The 19,776-nt window shown below is 30.4% G+C and overlaps 1 protein-coding gene across 1 annotated transcript; it reads right to left on the bottom strand.

Annotated features, from left to right (window-relative positions):
* Positions 1-12,251: 12,251 nt before the first annotated feature.
* On the bottom strand, positions 12,252-13,343 carry LOC133684850 (RING-H2 finger protein ATL78-like). Its single transcript, XM_062106863.1, has one exon. The coding sequence runs from the start codon at positions 13,336-13,338 to the stop codon at positions 12,676-12,678; it is 663 nt and encodes a 220-aa protein (XP_061962847.1). The 5' UTR covers positions 13,339-13,343; the 3' UTR covers positions 12,252-12,675.
* Between the last annotated feature and the right edge of the window lie 6,433 nt (positions 13,344-19,776).

Below are 19,776 nucleotides of genomic sequence, written 5' to 3'. Positions count from 1 at the left end.
CGTAATGCAACTCAATACATGTATGGATTTACTTATTTTCTCATTTAATTATGTATATTAAAACAATTTATTCGAGGAGAAAAATATAACGAAATCATTTATTTCTTCGTTTAGACAACAATATGTGTTGGATTTTTTTAACGAGAAAGGAATATGTATCGAATAAAAATAATTATATAGATGTATAACTTGCACATTTAACTCAAATTAAAATTATTTTCATTACTAAAATATATTTTGATGTAATTCTTACTTTAAATATGCTGGAACCAGTAACTCAATGGATTATGACATAGTATATTGTAAGAATAAATATTAAATACACAATATTATACATACATGTATAATATATAATATCAGTGTTCCATTTGCCCCTCTCCAAATTGTATATCCTAATTCGTTATTGACTGAGACCCGAGATTTGTATGCCTTCGAGAGGGGCAATGTATTGCATTTGCCATCATTTATGGCTATTCAAAAGGGAAAAAGAGTTGATTATGGCCAGGGATTCTACATCGGATTCATCGTGGTTTTATATGCTAGGGAGGTGAATCTTTCTTGCAATCTCAATTAATAATTAATAGCTTAAATGCTTTGGTTAAAATAATTTTTGATATTATACCAGAGTTTTATTAATTTTCATATGATTAAAATCTTTGAATCTCATTATACCCAATTCTATCTAATTAAACAATAAAAAATCAAGTACTAAGATACTGATGAGTATGTTAAAGTTTTAAATTTGAAGTTTTTGGATGAATATATGAGTTGAAAAAAGCATGCATGGTAGGATCTGATCAAGTATTCACCGGAGAGAATAATAAATATACAACTCCGTTTGTCATTTCAAAGATTATTACTGATCGATCACAAACTTTTACCAGCTAGCTTATTGCTACGAAGACTCTGAAACTTATCCCTGAAATAACATTGACAAATACCTAACATGCAATGCATAATTACAATGTCAGGAAAAATTCAATCCTTGAAAGTTGAAATATAAAGCAGCTTTTGTGGTAGTCATATTTCTACCCTAAGGAATGGATAAACTATATATTGCTTCAAGAGCAAAGCCCAAAGCCAATGGGAAAAACTCTCCATTTTTTTATTTTATAATATGAAATTCCTCTCATCGAATCTTCATTTTCAGACATGGATTGATGCAAAAAAGAAAATGTTGGATATAATATGGCAAATTTCTAAGAACAAGGGTCTAGGGTTATTTTTCCTTTTCCATTTCTTTTTTGTTTTAACGAAAAATTAAATGCTATGGAATGAAAACACTAGCAGAAATCAACCAAATGCATAAATAAAGGGAACAAGAAGAAGTCAGCCAGAACAAACACAAAGAAACAATCAAATCACATGGTTTATTTCCTTAATAAAAATGCACTTCCAATCCTTCCCAGATTTCATTTTCCACCTTTGAGATCTCCGATACATCTCATATACACCTATGAAACTCAAATATTTCAATACATAATGCCTCACAACCTATTTCCAACTTCACCACCTTCATATTAGGGCATGAAGAATGAGCTATTTAAGTTAATTCTTACCAGGTACATACCCCGAATGGCATTAGTTTCCTCCTCTCGTGCTTTTATTTCCCTTGAGTATGCCCAGTAGAGAAAGTTTTCAAAGATATTAGCTCGATCCTTGCAGTATAATTGGCCAACCTAGCAGCAAGATTGCCATTGTACTCGGATGCTATTAAACTTGAGCACTCTAACACATTCTTAATGATTGTAAACAAAGCAAGTGAGCCAATAATGGCACACAGGACCAACAAGATGACTAAAACAATATTTGGAACATATCTATGGCTGGTGTAAAGTTCTGACGGGGGATAGATTGTGCCTCCCGAGGGGGAAGGAGATGGTAGGATTGATGGTTGGGAAAATAGGGCTTGCTGTAACAATTTTCTTGAGGGAAATTTTTTAAGAAAATCTTGAAAGAGTTGAGTGGAGGGAGAAAAGGAAGTGCTAGACATGCTTGCAGAGTTTAGTGAGAGCTTCTTTGGACGTAGTTGCACTAAGAGAAAGGGCAACGTGAATGTCAGGTCAGTTGAGCTATAAACTCAATGGGTGCAGGAGAAGTTGACTAAACATTTGAATTTCTCTTTTTTGCATACAATTAATGTTATCAAAATCGGATTGAAGGGTGAAATGATCAAGGCTTTGATTTATTAGTTTAATCAACAGTTCTTCGATCCAACTCCTAGTTCACTCACTTGTTTGTATAACATAACTTTTTTGTAATAATGTTTTTGATAATTCTAAATAATTTATCTAATTTATCAAATAAAATAAATTTATAAAAAAGCAATTAATTAATTCCATGGTCTAACTAATCACCCAATCAGTACGTAGTATGATTAAATCTCTGGGACCGTAGGTAAAAGAATATTAATTAATTGAGATATTATTTAAACTTTAGATTTAAATTATTGGAACTAAAAAAAACATCATTTAATTAAAATTATAAATTTATAGAGATTATATTATAGCTGTTTGTTCAACCTTGTCAGGCCAATCAATGTCTTCCAGTTCAGGCTAATTAAATTATTTTAGTCCAAGTTCATCAGCTCCATTGATCTCAGCTATGTATTTAGTAAAAATGAAATTTTATTTGATGAACTTTATTGATACGATTAATTAAACTATCTTTCAAAGAAATCGTTAAACACTACTGTTTTCAGGATTAGATCACACCAGGGTTACCTTTGACAGTCAATTCGGACCAACTCCTGGCCTCCACTAAGACATAGTGTGTTATTTAATGATCTTTCTAGTAGGATTAGCACTCTATATGTATGTGCGGGATAAAGCATATTTGTGTTTGTATGTCGATCTAGGCTCTAGAGTGGATGCTGCTTCATGCATGAGGCCATGATCCATGTGTCGTCCCAAAAAAAAAAAACAATATTTGACGCATATGCCTTGTATTACTAAATATGCTCATTAATTAATCACTAGTAATGCTATAAAAACAAAAATTCCCATGCGACAAACACGTGCTGGCAATTACTCTCTCTCTTTTTTTTAATCAGAGGTTAATTTAAAATTTATGAGACCCATATTTTAATATTTGTAAATTGACACATCAATTAATTAGTATAGAAATATTTATTTATATATAATTTTTCATTAAGCTCTATCCTATAGTTAATTCTGATTGGTAGAAAGATCTATTTTAAAAAAAAAACAATTGAAAGGAACCTATATGATGAGTTTGGTGTCCTAGCTTTCGATTAATTATATCAGATTGCTTGATATAAGTTTGGCCTATTATTAATTGGTTAATTGATTTTTAATTTTTTAATCCCAACTCTCAACCTAACTATTTTAGCTTGTGAAATGAGTAGATTTTGATATGGTAATACTTTCAGGAGTCTAAATCATGACGACCTTCATTATTAATTATAAACCTAAGCCAGAATATAAAAAGTACAAAACCCTTTTATGAAACTCTTTTTTTTTATGAAATTAAAAATTGTAATTTGATTACTAAAATCATTAGTTGTTTAGTGACTTGAACTCTATGCTATAAAGCCATGCAAAAAGGTGGAGAGTGGATGTTGAAAGTTGATAAATTCTATGGTTTCTGAAATCTCTTATCATTTTCCTCTACTTTTTCATCAAGTTTAAACTTATTCTCACAAGAATTATTTTTAAAATAAATCCTTACATAGGTGTAACAATTCACATCCTTATATTTTCTTAATCTTGAATGAAATTAATACAATACAATCTAAGACTAAAAAAAAAAAACCCTATCACCCTGATCACCTCAACGGTAACCTAGTTAATTTGTGGTTGCCAAACCAGAAAATAGCATGAAAATGACATTAACTTACAAATTCTAATGAAAAAAAGAAAAAGATAAAAGCAGATTCGAAGAAACATCTTAGAGAGATTAATTACTAGTAGTTTATGCACAAATTTTGGGGTTAATATAGCTCTTTTGTGACTCATGTCTGAGTCACGAGGTCACAAAATTACAAGCAATTGATTAAAAAGGGCTTCTTATATAATTTTTCAGTGATGAAGATACACCTGTATGCCACAATCCTCCTATCATATATAGTACTTGTGTAATCCTTGCTCACTCATCGCCAATATGGTCATTTTCAGCCCTCTTATTTGTTGGGACTATATATAATTGTGAGGAAACCAATGAATTAGTAGAGAACATGGAAGCCACTCCGTATTATTACTCATGATTTCCCAAGATAACAAATTTTATTTTTAATACCCCTCTTGCATCATGTTAGTCCATTATTGAATTCTAATAATTATACTACCAGATTTAACACTTTTATCACTTCTTTCGATAAAAATTTATGTCGGTATTTACATTTATATTCCATCAATATGTGTATTACCGACGTCAGGCTCACAGACAGAAACAATTCGTTAGAAAAAACTTTGGTTGGTAATTTATGGTTTATCGGTGAGTGTGTTCGTAATAAACATATCGATGGATTTACAAACGGACAGAGCACGCCAAAAAAATTACCTGTTTCATCATATTGGTATCTCTATCGGTAAATTAACATATCATTAACATGAAAATCATATGTAATGCCATCAGTGTTTTTATTTTTCCATCGGTATATCTATTGGTAAATATAACATATCACTGATAGAATACTATTTGTAATTCCGTCGGTGAATTAATAATAATAATGATATTTGTTGCAATTCTTTTTCAATTCTCCCTAGATTATACCGACAAAGTTGTTTTGTTGGTAACCTCATTAGTAATATTTTAAAATTATATTGAACAAAAGTAGAAAAATAGTTAAAATAATATACAAATCAAATATTTATTATAAATTTAAATATTTATACGTTAAAATACAATAAATCTAAAATAGAGACGGTGTTGGAGGAGGAGGAGGTTGGTTGTCGCACATATACCACCAATTTGTGATCTCATCTCCATAACAATCGACAGAGTTCTTCATAATCAAAAGTAAGTCATTCACATTTTTCATTAAGATGAGCTGTCTGATCCTGTACTCAGTGGTCTAACATCGCTGTGAATTATGGAATTTACGTTCTTGGAATCGATTGTGAGCATCCAACGGTCAAAACACTATAGGTCATCCACAAGTTCTTGACTGTAGTAGTTGAGAGTCCGTACATCTGATTTCTATCGAATCTACCAGATGATCATACCTCTAACCATTAATCTAAGTCAAGATCTGAATGGGTCGAAGGATAGTCCCCGTATTTCTCCTTCAACTGACTATTACACATATCCTGGAAAGAAAAAATAAATTCATCAAATTAAAGGAAATACTAACTTAAGAAAAATGATTGAAAACCAACATACCACAAAGCGCTGAGCTCGACTATTCACGAATTGTTGTAACCCTTTTTGGTAGTTATCACTCTGCACATGCGTTTCAACAAAAAGCTCTATCAGGCTTGACTCGCATCCAAGAACCGTAACCTATAAAATAAAAATATTATCAATTAAATATATTTATAAAAACATCTCATAAAAATAATGGATGTAATAAATAAATCCTATCATCCAATTTGCATGCGAAACAAATATAACATAGTTGTCGGTGTGCGTTGTAACAAAATTGTGAACATGTCAGTTCTGATTTTCCACACCAGACTGTGACCGTCACGTGCAACGTTCATACATCACGTGCTGAATGTATTCTGCCTATATAGTCTCTGAGATGTACGACTGTCTGAAATTTCTCCAAACCACCACTTCATTCTAGTCTAGAGGCTCTCTTTCTTTCACATATTTTTTGGTTTTCTTTTATGTCTTATACCAAAAATTACACAATCTATACGGTACAAATTAATTATTTGTTAGTAAATGAAAAATAAAATTTTAATATTTGAAATAAAATTTTTTATCTTGAATTCGATCTTATCTAATTGTAGCTTGATTCTCCCAAATCCTTATTGCAACATTATTATCAACTCTCTCTCATTCAAATTTTCCCTATAAGTAAAAATTTATAAAAGAAAAATTTCAATAATTTCAATAAACTAACCAAATTAACATAAAATAAAATATTTAAGTTAAAGGATCTTGTCCTCGTGACGTGTAATAGACCTAGGCATTTACACAAATGGATAAAAAAATTAAATGATTTTTATTTTTTAAAAAAAATTAGCAACATCTTCTCTATATTGGAGACTACCCAAAACTTTTAAACTTACAAATACACAACAGATATGCCAAAAACTAGTTGATTTTATTCAATTTCTTTTAACAATTAAGCATAATTGAATTTCATAGAAATTTTTATTTTCTATGTGATATTATTTTTAATCCTAAATTTACAAAACATTATTCTAAACTTATAAAATTAATAATTAATAATTAAAATTAATCCTACACATTTAATTGAAATTGAACAACAAAAATGAAAAAAACAACTAAAATTCAATAAAATAATGAAACAAGTATTAGAATAACAACTCAAATTCAACACACTTATTTCTAAGTGGTAATATTTTTAATTCTATATTTTAAAAAATTATTCTAAATGGAATAAATACAAAATAATAATTAAAATTAATCCTACACATTTAATTGAAATTTAACAACAAATTTGAAAAAACAATAACTAAATTTCAACAAAATAATACAAAAATTATTTCAATAACAACTAAAATTCAACACATTTATTAATTCATAAAATTATTAAGAGCACAAAATTAAACTAAAATAATGACAAAAAAAATAATGAAAAACAAAACACTAAAAAAAAGAAGAACAAGGAATGAAAAATTCTTACCTTAATGACATGCTTAATTTTGGTTGATAATTAAAAAATAAAAAAGAAAAAGAAAAAGAAAAGAAAAGAGATTGTTAAGAAACCCAAAAAAAGGAAATATAAGGAAAAAAACAAAGAAATATAACATATTTGAGGATGAGAAGTGAAGAGAAAACCATTGGTATTTATCATAACTTATTTTATCCACATACCTATGAACAAAATGGTACCGTTGAGCATCGTCATTGATATTTTATTGAAACCGGTCTTACTTTTTTTGGTCAATGTAAAACACCTCTAAAATTTTAGAGTTATGCTTTTGAAACCTTTGTATATCTCATTAATCATATGTCAATAGCTATCTTGCGTAATAAATCACAATTTGAATGTTTGTTTACACAACCACCTTATTATACTTTTTTTTTTGTACTCTCGGACATTTTTTACATCCTTATAATGCTTATAAGTTAGACTATCATTCTACTTCGTGTGTGTGTTTAGGCTATAGTTCATCTCACTTAGGCTATCATTGTCATCTTATATTTACATCTCTTATCATGTTCGTTTTCATGAATATTATTTTCCATTTCTTAAGTCTGAACAAGTACACAACACTAGCCCCTATGTGTTTACACCTACACTTAATACAAATCTTCCTTACTACTTTCCTAGTACTAAACACCTCATCCCCACGGTCCCCACTCTTCTCCTATTTGGTTCCGTTATCACCATTTGCATCTTTGTCTATTGATCATTCTCCAAGATCAGGTTTTGTCATGCCAGCCTTATCTCTGTTTGACTCACTCATTGTTGTAACTCACTCATTGCTGTAACATCTCTAGTTTTACCATTGGGTGATTATCTTTCCAGCACATTTGCACAGTCCATACATGGTTTAGACCTCATTGTTGATCTTTTGAGCTACTCTCTTCCTCAACAGTCCTCGTCTCTCCAGTCTGTTGTCCCTTCAACACCCCGACATCATTATATTATTACACGTCCACAACAGATTAGGTTTGCCTGTTTGAGTTTGGTTTCTGCCACTCTATTTCCTTCAAAAACACTGGTAACATCTTCTCCTGATCTTTAACCACTTAATTTTAAAGAAGCTAATCGGTTTGTGTGCTGATATAATGCTATAAAATCTAAAAATGATGTTTTACATGAAAATAATACTTGGTCATTGGTTCCTTTTGATCCCATTATGAACGTGGTTGGCTATCAGTGGGTGTATAAAATTAAACGACGGATTGATGGTGTATTGACCGCTACCAAATTCATTTAGTCGCATGAGGGTTCACTTAGTAGGCAGAGACTGATTACTTAAAAACATTTAGTCTTGTTGTTAAATCAACTACTATTCAGTTAATACTTATTATTGTCATATCTAAAGGTTGGTAGATTCGGAAACTTGATATTCATAATGAATATCTAAATGGGTGACTTTTTTCTTTATATTGGTATTTAGGCTTCCAAGGTTGACACCTCCTTATTTATTTTCTCTGTGTTGTGATCTCCATTACTTTCTTGTCTATGTTGATGATATTTTACTCACTAAAAGTAACTTTATTTTGGTTCAATGTCTCATTACTTTGCTGAATTCACAGTTTAAACTTCATGATTTGGGTGCTGCTTATTATTTTTTGGGAATTAAAGTAACTCTTACTAGTATGGGTTTCATGCGTAATCAATACAAATATGTTCTTGATATCCTTTGTAGAACTGTATGTTGTCGTGCAAACTTATTGATACTCCAGCTTTTGCTTCTACAGTTTGGTGAGTTCTTTTTTCGATTCCACTGGCTTCGACAAATTATTCGTGCTCTCTGATATCTCACCTTTACTAGGCTAGATATATGTTATGTTGTCAACAAAGTCTATCACTTTATACAAGCTTTTACTAAAGGCCATTAGATTGTTGTTAAACACATATTACGATATCTGAAAGGTATGACTTCTTTTGGCTTGCATATTACCCGATGTTCAATGTTATCACTTCTTTTGGCTTGGATATTACCCGATGTTCAATGTTATCACTTCATAGTTTTACTGATGTTGATTGGGCTGGTAGTATTAATGACACTACAAGATTTAACAGTTTTACTGATGAAATTTTTCCGTCGGTGTAAGACACATATTCCGTCGGTAAATTAATTACCGACAGAATCACCGATGGAAATGCTTCGTCGGTGAATCTTTCATCGGTAATTTTTTTTTCATCGGTAAATTTGTTGGTAATAAAAAAATAAATTTATCCGTTTCATTTCGTTGGTATATCCCTTGGTAATAATATTTTTTATTACCAATGGATTTACCGATAGAATTACCGATGGAATTTCTGTCGGTAATTATTTAAAAACATTTTAAAAAATTCATTTTATAAAATTATAAAATTATTAAATTAACATAAATAAACATTGTATAATATATACTCAAAATGCTTGGAAAAAAGAATAAGAAAATCAACTTAAACAAATTTGCAACAAATAAATAAAATAAAAAAATAAATTCAACTAAAAAAATTTATATGAAAAAAATGAAGTTGCAATTGCTAAAAATTTAAAAATCCTATAAATAAATCTACTAAAAATTGATCTCATATGAAAAAAAAATCTCACAACAACATTTATACAATTATTAAGAACAAAAACAATTAAAAATTAAATAAAAAACAAATATAGTGAAATAAATCATGAAAAAAGAAGAAAAAAGAAAAATCTTACCTTAGTGTAGTTGCAAGTGAAGCTAAGGAGAGAGAAAAAATTTCATTAAGCATATTAATAAAAAAAAAACTAAGAGGATAAAAGAAGAAAGAAGAAGAAGACATATCCAAGCATGGAGGAAAAGAGAAGGAGATGAGGAGAGAAAAGAAGAGAAAAAAATAGATAAGAAATGATGTTTTTTACATATAGTGAAGAAGAAGAAGAAGAAGACATACCTTAATGATGTTTTTTACATATAGTGAAGAAAAAGAAGAAGTAGAAGAACAAGAATAATAATAATAATAAGGAACATGTCTATCTCTTGTGAAATAAGGGCATTCAAGCTTTTTATTAGAACGCTTTACCGACGGATAATTAAATATTAATATTTTTTAATTATTCCGTCAGTAATTTCATCGGTAATATTTAATTTAAATTTTCAATTTCATAAAATTTTTTCAGAAACCGCCAAAAAATTACCGACGATTTTTCAATCCGTCGGTGATTCCGTCTGTAATATTTAAATGAAAATTTTAAATTAATTAAATTTTTTCAAAAAATTGCCAAATAACACCGACGACTTTTCAATCCGTCAGTGATTTTGTCTGTAAAGAATAACAATTAACAGTGCAAGTGGAAAATGAACAGTTCTGGAGCTCTCTGGAAAATACTGATGGAAAATTCCGTCGGTGATTCCCTTTGTAATTGACATGATGAACAGTGTTCACAGTTTACCAATAAATTTACCGACGGAATTTCTTCCGTCGGTAATTCCGTTGGTAAAAATGACACGTCATCATTTTTTTGCTTTGTTTTAATTTTTTTTCCCACGGTAATTCTCTCGGTATATACCGAGGGAATATTTCCGTTAGTAAAATCCCTCGGAATATATTCCCTCGGTATTTCCATTTGTATTTATCAATTTTCTTGTAGTGTGATCATAAGTGTACTAGGGCTTACCTTGTCTTTTTTTTTACACCACTCCTATTGTATGGAAGTCTGGCAAGCAAAGAATTGTTGCTTGCTCCTCTACTAAAGAAGAGTATAAAGCTTTAGATGATGGCATTGCTGAAATTCATTAACTTTGTTATCTTTTGTCAGACTTATGTTTCTCTTTTAGTTTTGGTGCGATAACTTGGGTGCTACCTATTTAGCCCCGTTTGTTTGCTGGAAAGTAGTTTTCTTTTGGAAAGTAAATTCCGGGAAAGTGAATTATTTTTCGATGTTTGGTAGTGTAATGGAAAATAAGTTGGAAAACATTTTCCAGTGTTTGGTTATGTCATGGAAAATAACTCATTAACGTTTTATTTTTTTCAAGTTTATTAAAATAATAAGAAACAAATCTTACAAATTAAAAAGTTAAATGGAAATGAAATTGAAAAAAAAAATTCATAAATTATCTCAAATAAAATAAATAATAATCAAAACAATAAAGATCTATTCTAAAAAATAAAAAAATTGAAAGATGAAGAAATTAAAATAATAATAATTAACATGTCATAAATTATTTCAAATAAAATAAGTAACAATCAAAAGAATGAGGACCAAATTTAATAAATAAAAAATTTCAATTAAAAAATGATAAGGAAAAAGCAAATAACAGTTATAAAAATAAGGACCAAAATTAATATAAAAATTAAATTTTAAGGGATAAAATTGAAAAACAAATATTCAAAACAATATATATATATATATATATATATATATATATATATATATATATATATATATATATATTGCAATCAAAAGTTTGAGGACCAAATTTGATATAATCAGCAAATAATATGATATTTCTAAATTTTTCACAACTTCCGGAAAATATTTTTTGCCCAAAATAAAAGGAAAACACTTTCCTGGAAACCAAGCTAAATTTTTCTTTGACTGGAAAGTGTTTTCTGTTAACCAACTTTTTTAATGGCAAACAAATACAGAAAAGTTTGGAAAGTAATTTCACATAAACCAGTTTCTAAGAAACAAACACGGCCTTTGTTTTCTAATCTAATTTTTCATACTCGTACAAAGTATATTGAGGTTGATTATCACTTTCTTTGTGATAGGATAGCCAAAAAAAAATATTCAGATTCACTTTATATCCTCCAATGACCAATTAATTGATATTTTTACTAAGTCGTTGCCTTATTCTTCCTTTGTTCATCTATGATCCAAGCTTTATATGGATACACTACCTTCAGCCTGAGGAGATATATTATGACATGTACTATATTATAGGAGATAATATATGTAATTATCTTGTATAGAGTTATTTTATATAGTATGATTTACTTGTATTCTATATGTAGAGAGAGAGAGATGACTGCTACATTACGTTAAACCTTCTAAATTATATAAAACTCTATTATAATATTTTCTTCGATTGATCTTTTCAGTACATTTTAATGCGTAGTACTTAATTGTGTCTCAAACTTTTAAGACAAGCATAATCTTTTCAGATTCTAAAAAGATATTCATTTTGGCACCTTCTGAAACCACATACATAGGCACACATGCCTTGTTAATTATGCCTCAAGGTCCAAAAAAAAAAACGTTTAAGCAAATAATTCCAATTAGCAAGATTTTTAGCAAATGTTTATGTGAAAATGGCAAATTAAATATATTCAATAACCTGTAAATTTGTATACAACTTTGAAGAGTAATATATATATATAAGTAATTTTATGTGCCACACATAACTGTAAGTGTGTGTTTGTTTTTCTAGTTGAACTACAAAAACAAACACTCATTAATTTAAATCTAATACCTTTATTATATTTAAATTAATATAATGAAATATAAGATAAAGATAAGAAAGTGTATAATCATAATAATGCTATTTTTTACAGGTACTGCTGCCATGAAACATATTTTCTTGTCAATTTTACAAGTAACCTTGCCACTGTAGGAATTTTGTCGCAAAAACATAGACTGTATTGGATAATTTCAACAGCCAAGATTTTAGTTCTTTTTCCTTCAGACATGAGTGGCATATTCCAAATTTCAACATCAGAGGATAACAAGTGCAACACCACTCAGCCACCACCTTCGGCACTAGTCATTAATATAATCATTTAATTTCCTAGCCAAATTGGATGGTAGAGGAATATCATTTTGGCCCCTGAAGCAACCACTTCAATCTGGGTCATTTGACAGCTTTGAAATTCAAATTCGGTAACCTTAGGTAGATTTTAACTTGATGGCCAAAAAACAGCAATTTGACTTAGCTGGCTTCCCTGTAATTGCAGACCAAACCTTCACGCTCTAGGGGTGCAATGTTCACAACTCTTTCTTGCGCTACAGAAGGTGGTTGTTCCGATGAGCTAGCCTGACTAACACCAGCAATCTTTTGGCACGTCTCCATAAGGCAGTGCCTGCATGTAGGGCAAGATGAGTGTGAGCTAAGCCACTCATCAATGCACTTCACATGAAATCCATGGCTACACTTGGGCAAAATTCGAACTCGATCACCATGTACAAACTCTGATATGCATATGACACATTGTGTGTCCAGCCCTGGCAATTTACTCTTCTCTGGGGAGTAATTCTCTATAGGAAAAGTTCTCAAGGCTTTTTTCTTGATCCCTCTATTGGAAGAATTTCCATTTAAATATGAGCACCTTACTGCACACCTTATGAAAGAATTTAGTCCAAGTGAAACAAGGAGTGCACATATTAGGACTATGAGGACCATAACAACATTTATATCGAAGTGCTTATCGCCATTGGCATTAGGATTCAATGGATCTTGGATGTTACCAGAAGGTGAAGGAGATGCAATGGAAGATGGTTGGGAAAGAGGGTTGTGTAGCAACAGTTTTCTTGGGTGAAAATCCCCAAGAAATTGTTGGAAGAGTAGAGGGGATGTAGAAAACGTGGTAGACATTTGTGTTATGATTATGAAGAGTTTGGATTTTACTTCTTGTAGTGGGATTATATATATAGAAGGAAAAGAATAAACCCTTTGAGTTTGCTTTTTAATGAACGATCTTGGATTGCTTGGATTCACCTCTTGTATTGGAAGTTTAAGAATATCTGAGATTTTATGTCCCCACATCATGGTTTATCTTCTATTTTATGTGGATCTTCCACTTAATCAGTACTTTTTATTTTTATTTGTGAATTTAAAACTTTTTCTTTCAAAATTACCTGAAAACTTTTCAGAGTAGAGGGGCGAGAATGTTAATTGAGCTACTACACTTTTTAATACTTTAATTTATAGTTATCAACGTAGCCCTCATCAATATAAAGTTTGGTCTATATTAAGTTAATTTAAATCTGGTTAGGAATGTACTTGATGAAATTTGTGTAATCTAAAAGTTAATTTTAAAGATTTGTTTTAATTTTTATCTTAAATTATATCATTTTAGTTTTTTTTTTATTTTTTCTTAAATATCCTTTTTCATGGGGAAAAAAAAGGAGCTGAAATTATATTGTTTCAATGCTCTTAAAAGCATGAAATAATGAGGTTGTTTTGGGATAGATTTGGTTTACTTCCTAAGTCGCCAACCCGCAACACGGGTTCTTGGGTCGGGTTGATAACCATGCTTCAATCGGATTTCAATTCGAAACGTGTCCATCCCACTTTCTGCTGCAAAGTGCGCGGTTGCCTTTCTCGATTGAATCACATCAGCAAATCGTACCTGCTGGGACCTACAGTCCAAGAAATGGCCATGGAATTTCTCTACCGGAGAGATAGTGTTTATCTGTTAAGATTCGAGAGGGAGGGAGGGCCTTTTATTAACACTTTTTGAACGTGTAGTCCCTTATTCCTACCAGTAACTGATACTCTTTTTGACCTTGTCCGGACTTTAATCATGGTACAGTAGGTACCTAAAGATATTTTGTAAGAGAATATCTAGAATCTGAGCTAATGTGCAAAATCATAACACAAACTAAATGGTATATCGTTTTTACTGTTCTAAAATGATTGTGCATCATTTAACATATTATTGTGTATTAGAGTAGTGACTTTTTTAAAAAAATTCAATTTGATTTTCAATTTTTTTTTACACGATTGCACCCTTATTAGCCCAAATTAGCATCTAATTACATGTTTCTTTTAAGAAATAATTGAATTGAAAAACAGAGGACTAAAATAAAAAACACAGGTAAAAAAATTCTGTTTTTCAATTTTGTACGAAAAATACATTTGAGTTCCCATCTTTTTTATCAATTAGGTGATCAGTTCTTTTAATTCTAGAAAAATTAATTTCAATACTAAAATTTATTTTCATCATTTTTCAGTTCTTATTAGGTGAGAGTAGAGGATAGAGAAGAAACCACCGAATTCTGACACAGAGAGAGAAAGATGTCATTTCTACGATTTTGACCATCAAAACATTAGATTTGTTTTCCAAATAGTTCCATATAACGAAGGGAGTTTGAATTAATTATTTTTCTACCTTGCAAGTGCAAAAGAAAAAAAACAATACATAAGCCCTAGAAAAAATTGGGTTTTGGGTTGATTTTGGATTTTGAAGTGGTTTCTTGCACTTTTAGAGGTTAAGGGTTGGTTTAACAAGATTATTAGGATGTTTTCTTGATGTTTTGGATTAAAAACATATTTGTTAAAGAAAAAATTAATCACGCTAATTTTCTAGCCGCCACAATAATCGAAATTTAGAGATTCCAAACAACCCGTCGTCTTCTTAGAAAGACAATGCATCATTTATTTTTTATCAAATTAAATTGGGATGAATGACATGTCATCCATCCCATTATCTAAAAAAATAATAATAAAACCCATGCGTAGACTCATTCATGGCCAGACACTTGGCCTAACCTTTCGGAAGCGAAAGTACAACACCTTGTGAATAACACAGTCAAAAAAAAAAAATTCATGCTTTTAATACTTTTTTTGCATTTTAAAAATTAATCCAAGTCACGGATGAAGCACAAGCTAATGGACTAGGAGGAGACAAAGGATGTGTGCTGGAAACAGGTTGTAATGGAGCTCAAAATGACATTACTTCCCACTTTCTGTATTCTGTATCCTCTTTTTGGCAAGTATATACGTTTTCTTGAACCAACAGTAACTAGCCTACCATTTGTCAAACACGAAGAAAGAAGATAAAATCAATATATGACCTACCCAGACTCGAAAGGAGAGCAGCTTGATCTCGGTATATGAAAATTAATGTCGAGAATACCTTGGCCTTTAAGACAATTAAAATTAATTAGCAGTGCAACTCATGTCCTTGTTTCTTGCTCTTATTACATTTTCTTATGATATTACTTTTTGTGAATCATGCCTGAGTCAATATTCCAAAGAGAAATTTGCTTCCACTAGATGCTAGCTCTTAGAATTCTAATTAATCGAACAATAATGTGGACAATCATTCCATGTAATGTCCATTAATACCTTTTTGCCATTAATTTTCCTGTCTACCAACTCTCACACACTCTAATCTAAAATAATATTTTAGACTAAAACCATCACGAGGTGCATGGCCTTCCCTGATCATCCATCACATCCTGCATCCTCCCGCAATTAGGAAGAGAATGGTCCTGTTAGTTTTGCATCAAGTTGGCAAGCATGTAGTCAGATTTGCAATCTGAGTTTAATATATTAGTTTCTCCTTGTGGCTATGAATAAAAGTAACATTGTATGCAAGATCTTTGTAGAATCTTTTTATCTAGTATATAAAACCTTCAAAGTGGTATAGCTGGGAAAGTGATTAAATTAAACGTAAAGGTCAAGAAAAGCTTGGCAAGAATCTAGCTGTTCATGATCGTATCGCGTCTGTCTACCATGTTCATAATGTGGATAAGCTTCAGAAATTAAGTTATCCATAGAGAAAAGTGGTGTTACTTGTGCTTTTTCTGTACTTTCTTTTCTGGATCCAATGGCTTTCTGTATTTGTTGTGATAAGAAATATGATATAAGCTAAGCTTTTGTCTGTACGTACTAGGCTTGAAGCACCACTAGTTTGCACATCCACCTTGGTCTTGGCTGGATTTCACTAGGGTTTTATTAGATTTGTGAGCCCAATATCTTTCACAAATGTGTTACACACTACCAATTGATATAATTATCTAATCTCAACTATCTTAGTATATATCTAAAGAGATGCATACAAATATCGAAGTGGGTGTTTGTGTGGAATTCATGTAGCTATTTGATGGATGTATTAAACCGGACTTAACCCTAGAAAGATTGCAAGAACGGGATAACACAACTACTAGAGGTACACCTCCTGATGAACCAATTTAATTCAAACTCACACTAGTCATGGCGGACCAGTGTCACCAAATAACAACACACAAAACTCGGTTGTTTCAAGTAAATAACGGAAAAGAAAAAAAATAATTTTTGTTTTGCTTTTTAATAGGTTAGTTTTTAGCAAATCACATGATCTAGCCAGGTTAATTAGGTACAAATTAGATTGCTTGGGTTCGAATACATTAATAATATGAATATGAAAAATTTTATGGTGCTGGGTGAATAACTAATTAATAGCATTTTATTAGTTAGTTACTCACAGAGGCTATTTTAAAGAAAAAAATTTAGGAGAAAAAAATTTTATATGAAGATATTGTTATTATTTTTGATGTGTTATGAGTTTCATCTTTTTTTTTCTTCTTTGTGGTTGTTTCTTTCTTCAAACTGATAGACTCAAAGAGTAATAGAATGACACTAATTTTAGATGCTAATCTAATGAGAATATCAACATGGAAGCCAGTCATTGCAAAATTCTAAAGCAAACTTTCAATATGAAAGGGTAAGATGCTTAGCATGGTAGGAAGGATATGCATAATACAGAGTACTTAATTCATTACCTCTTTATTTTATGTCTACTTTCTTAATGTCTAAGGGTGTTTACAACATTTTAACGGAAATCCAACGCGATTTCTTTGGGCTGGCGTTGTGTAACAAAGGAAGATCTGTAAGGTTTAATGGAATGTTGTGATTAGAGAAAAAGAAGAGGAGGATTAGGTATTGACTCTTTAATGAGTAAGAATAAGGCACCTCTTTTCAAGTGGTTATGGAGGCTTTGTAGTCCAGCTCAAGATCACAAATGGAAAGAGATTGTTTGTAATAAGTATTCGACAGTCTTTGATAATAGTTTACCTATTCTAAGTGCAATATTATCAAGCATTTGGAATAGTCTCGGTTATAAAACCAGGAGAGGAAATTACTACATCCATGCAAAATTGTATCAGCTTTGTAATTGGGAATGGGAAGAATGTTTCATTTTAGAATGACAAATGGCTAGGAAATACAACCACCAAACTGTCTTTTCTGAGACTATTCATGCTTATATGCATGACAGCAACAACAATATCAGATATGAGAGTTTGGATAGATGGAGAATGGACATGGGATTTGAAGTGGAGAGGCCTTTGCATGTTTATGAATCTGAACAGGTTGAAGCTCTACATCAATTACTCTCGTCGGCTAATCTACTTCAAGATAGAAATGAATTAAAGATATGGAATTCATGTCCATTTGGTAACTTTACAGTCAAGAGTTGTTCTTCTTTGATTGACAGAATTGAATTCAATGGTGTCTGTTCTTTCCAGAGAAAGGTCTAGATATTTATAGTTCCATCCAAAAATACATACTTTTATTTGGTTGGCGGTTCAAGGCAGAATATGTACCAGAACTTTCTAAAGTCAAAAGGGTCTGATATCAATGGAGCTTTTGGTATGTCTTTTATGTACAATTGATCATATGTAAACAAGAAGGCATCTACTGATTCATTGCCCATTTGCAGGGAGACTATGGACTGAGTTTATGAAATGGTGTAATTGGTGTGTTTCTAAATCACTAGATAACTTACTGTTTGAATGGTCTCACATGGTTTTTGGAAAAATTCTGAAGAAGACAAGACAACTCTTATCTTTTGGCATTGCTTGGAGTATTTATTTGGCTAGCTAGAAATGAATTAGTTTTTAGTGAGATTCAACCTAATATGAAAAAAAGCTTTTAAATAACTTTGTTTCATCTTTTTTCTTGGTCACAGGCTAGCAAAAAATATTTAACTTATACAGATTATGATATAAAGATAAGTTCAGCTTGTATTAGTGCTTGGTCTAATAATATTAAGTCTAAGTAATTAAGGAAATAGGGATCTTTGTATTGTTCCTTATATATTAAGTCTTACTTTCAGTTGTTTAATCATTTACTAAATGTGGCTAACAATTACTTTTCAATACAACTATCTATCTATCTATCTATATATATATATATATATATATATATATATATATATATATATATATATAAGGAAAACATATAAGTCTTGTTTTTACTATGGAGGGATGGACATCCTCCATCAGAATAGTTTTTTGTCTATCATATTTAGACATCTAATCTAAACTATAGGCTAATCTATTGTTTTCCATTTGTTTAGTTGACTTGGGACTCTTGTAACCATCGCTATTTGATGCATAAATTATTACTATTATTGAAAATAATCACATTCATTCTAATAAATTTTACAAATTCAATGGTTCCTGCAAATAAATAAATAAATAAATATGGCTTTATTTTTATATATTAGACTTTGTTTAGTTTATCTTGCGAGAAAAAAAATAATAACATAAATTAATTGTAAAAAAGGTTTTTAGCATTTTTAAAATTATTTAGTTTTTTTGGATAAAAACAATGTTATATTATTTATAAACATGCTAAACGATGTTGTTTTGTTTCAATGAACAATTTAGAATATTATCCAATAAATTATGAAAGTAATTCTTAAATTACATTATATCGTTATATATGTAGTAAAACACCATGCTCCATGCTCTTTAGGTTTTTTTTTATTTACACCTAAATGAGAAATATTAAATGTTGGAATTTATCAAGAAATTTTATGATTCAAAGTTTGATCCAATTAATTAATATGTCTTATCATTAAAACCCATGTTAGCAAAAAGAAATTTCTTCCCATAGTGTTTGGTTGCTAGCTATAACAGAAGAGCCAGAGTACAAATTATATTTAGTAGTGATGTATAAAATAAAGTGATTGTCTTTATTATTTGGTTTTGGTAGGCAAAACATAAAACAAATCTATTTTATCTTTAATATGTATTTTTTTATAATTAAATATTATTTTTTATACTTTAGTTTATATTGAGTGTTGAAATTAATAATATTATAATAACACTAGTTATAAATCCAAAACCGACTTGACAAGTTGACCCTCCCAACTTGTGACATAAACCTTGCCTTGAGTCGAATCCCTAATCAAATTTTAAAACTATGATAATAATTATTTTTATTCATATGTTGACTCGGATCAACCCGTGTTGACCCTCCCAATATGTGACTTGGGCCTTGCCCTGATTGACCCCCCGAGTGTGGTTTTAAAACTAT

The sequence above is a fragment of the Populus nigra genome, chromosome 1, assembly GCF_951802175.1.
Source record: "Populus nigra chromosome 1, ddPopNigr1.1, whole genome shotgun sequence".
NCBI classification, from domain to species: domain Eukaryota; kingdom Viridiplantae; phylum Streptophyta; class Magnoliopsida; order Malpighiales; family Salicaceae; genus Populus; species Populus nigra.
This window is presented reverse-complemented; position numbering and strand designations above follow the sequence as displayed.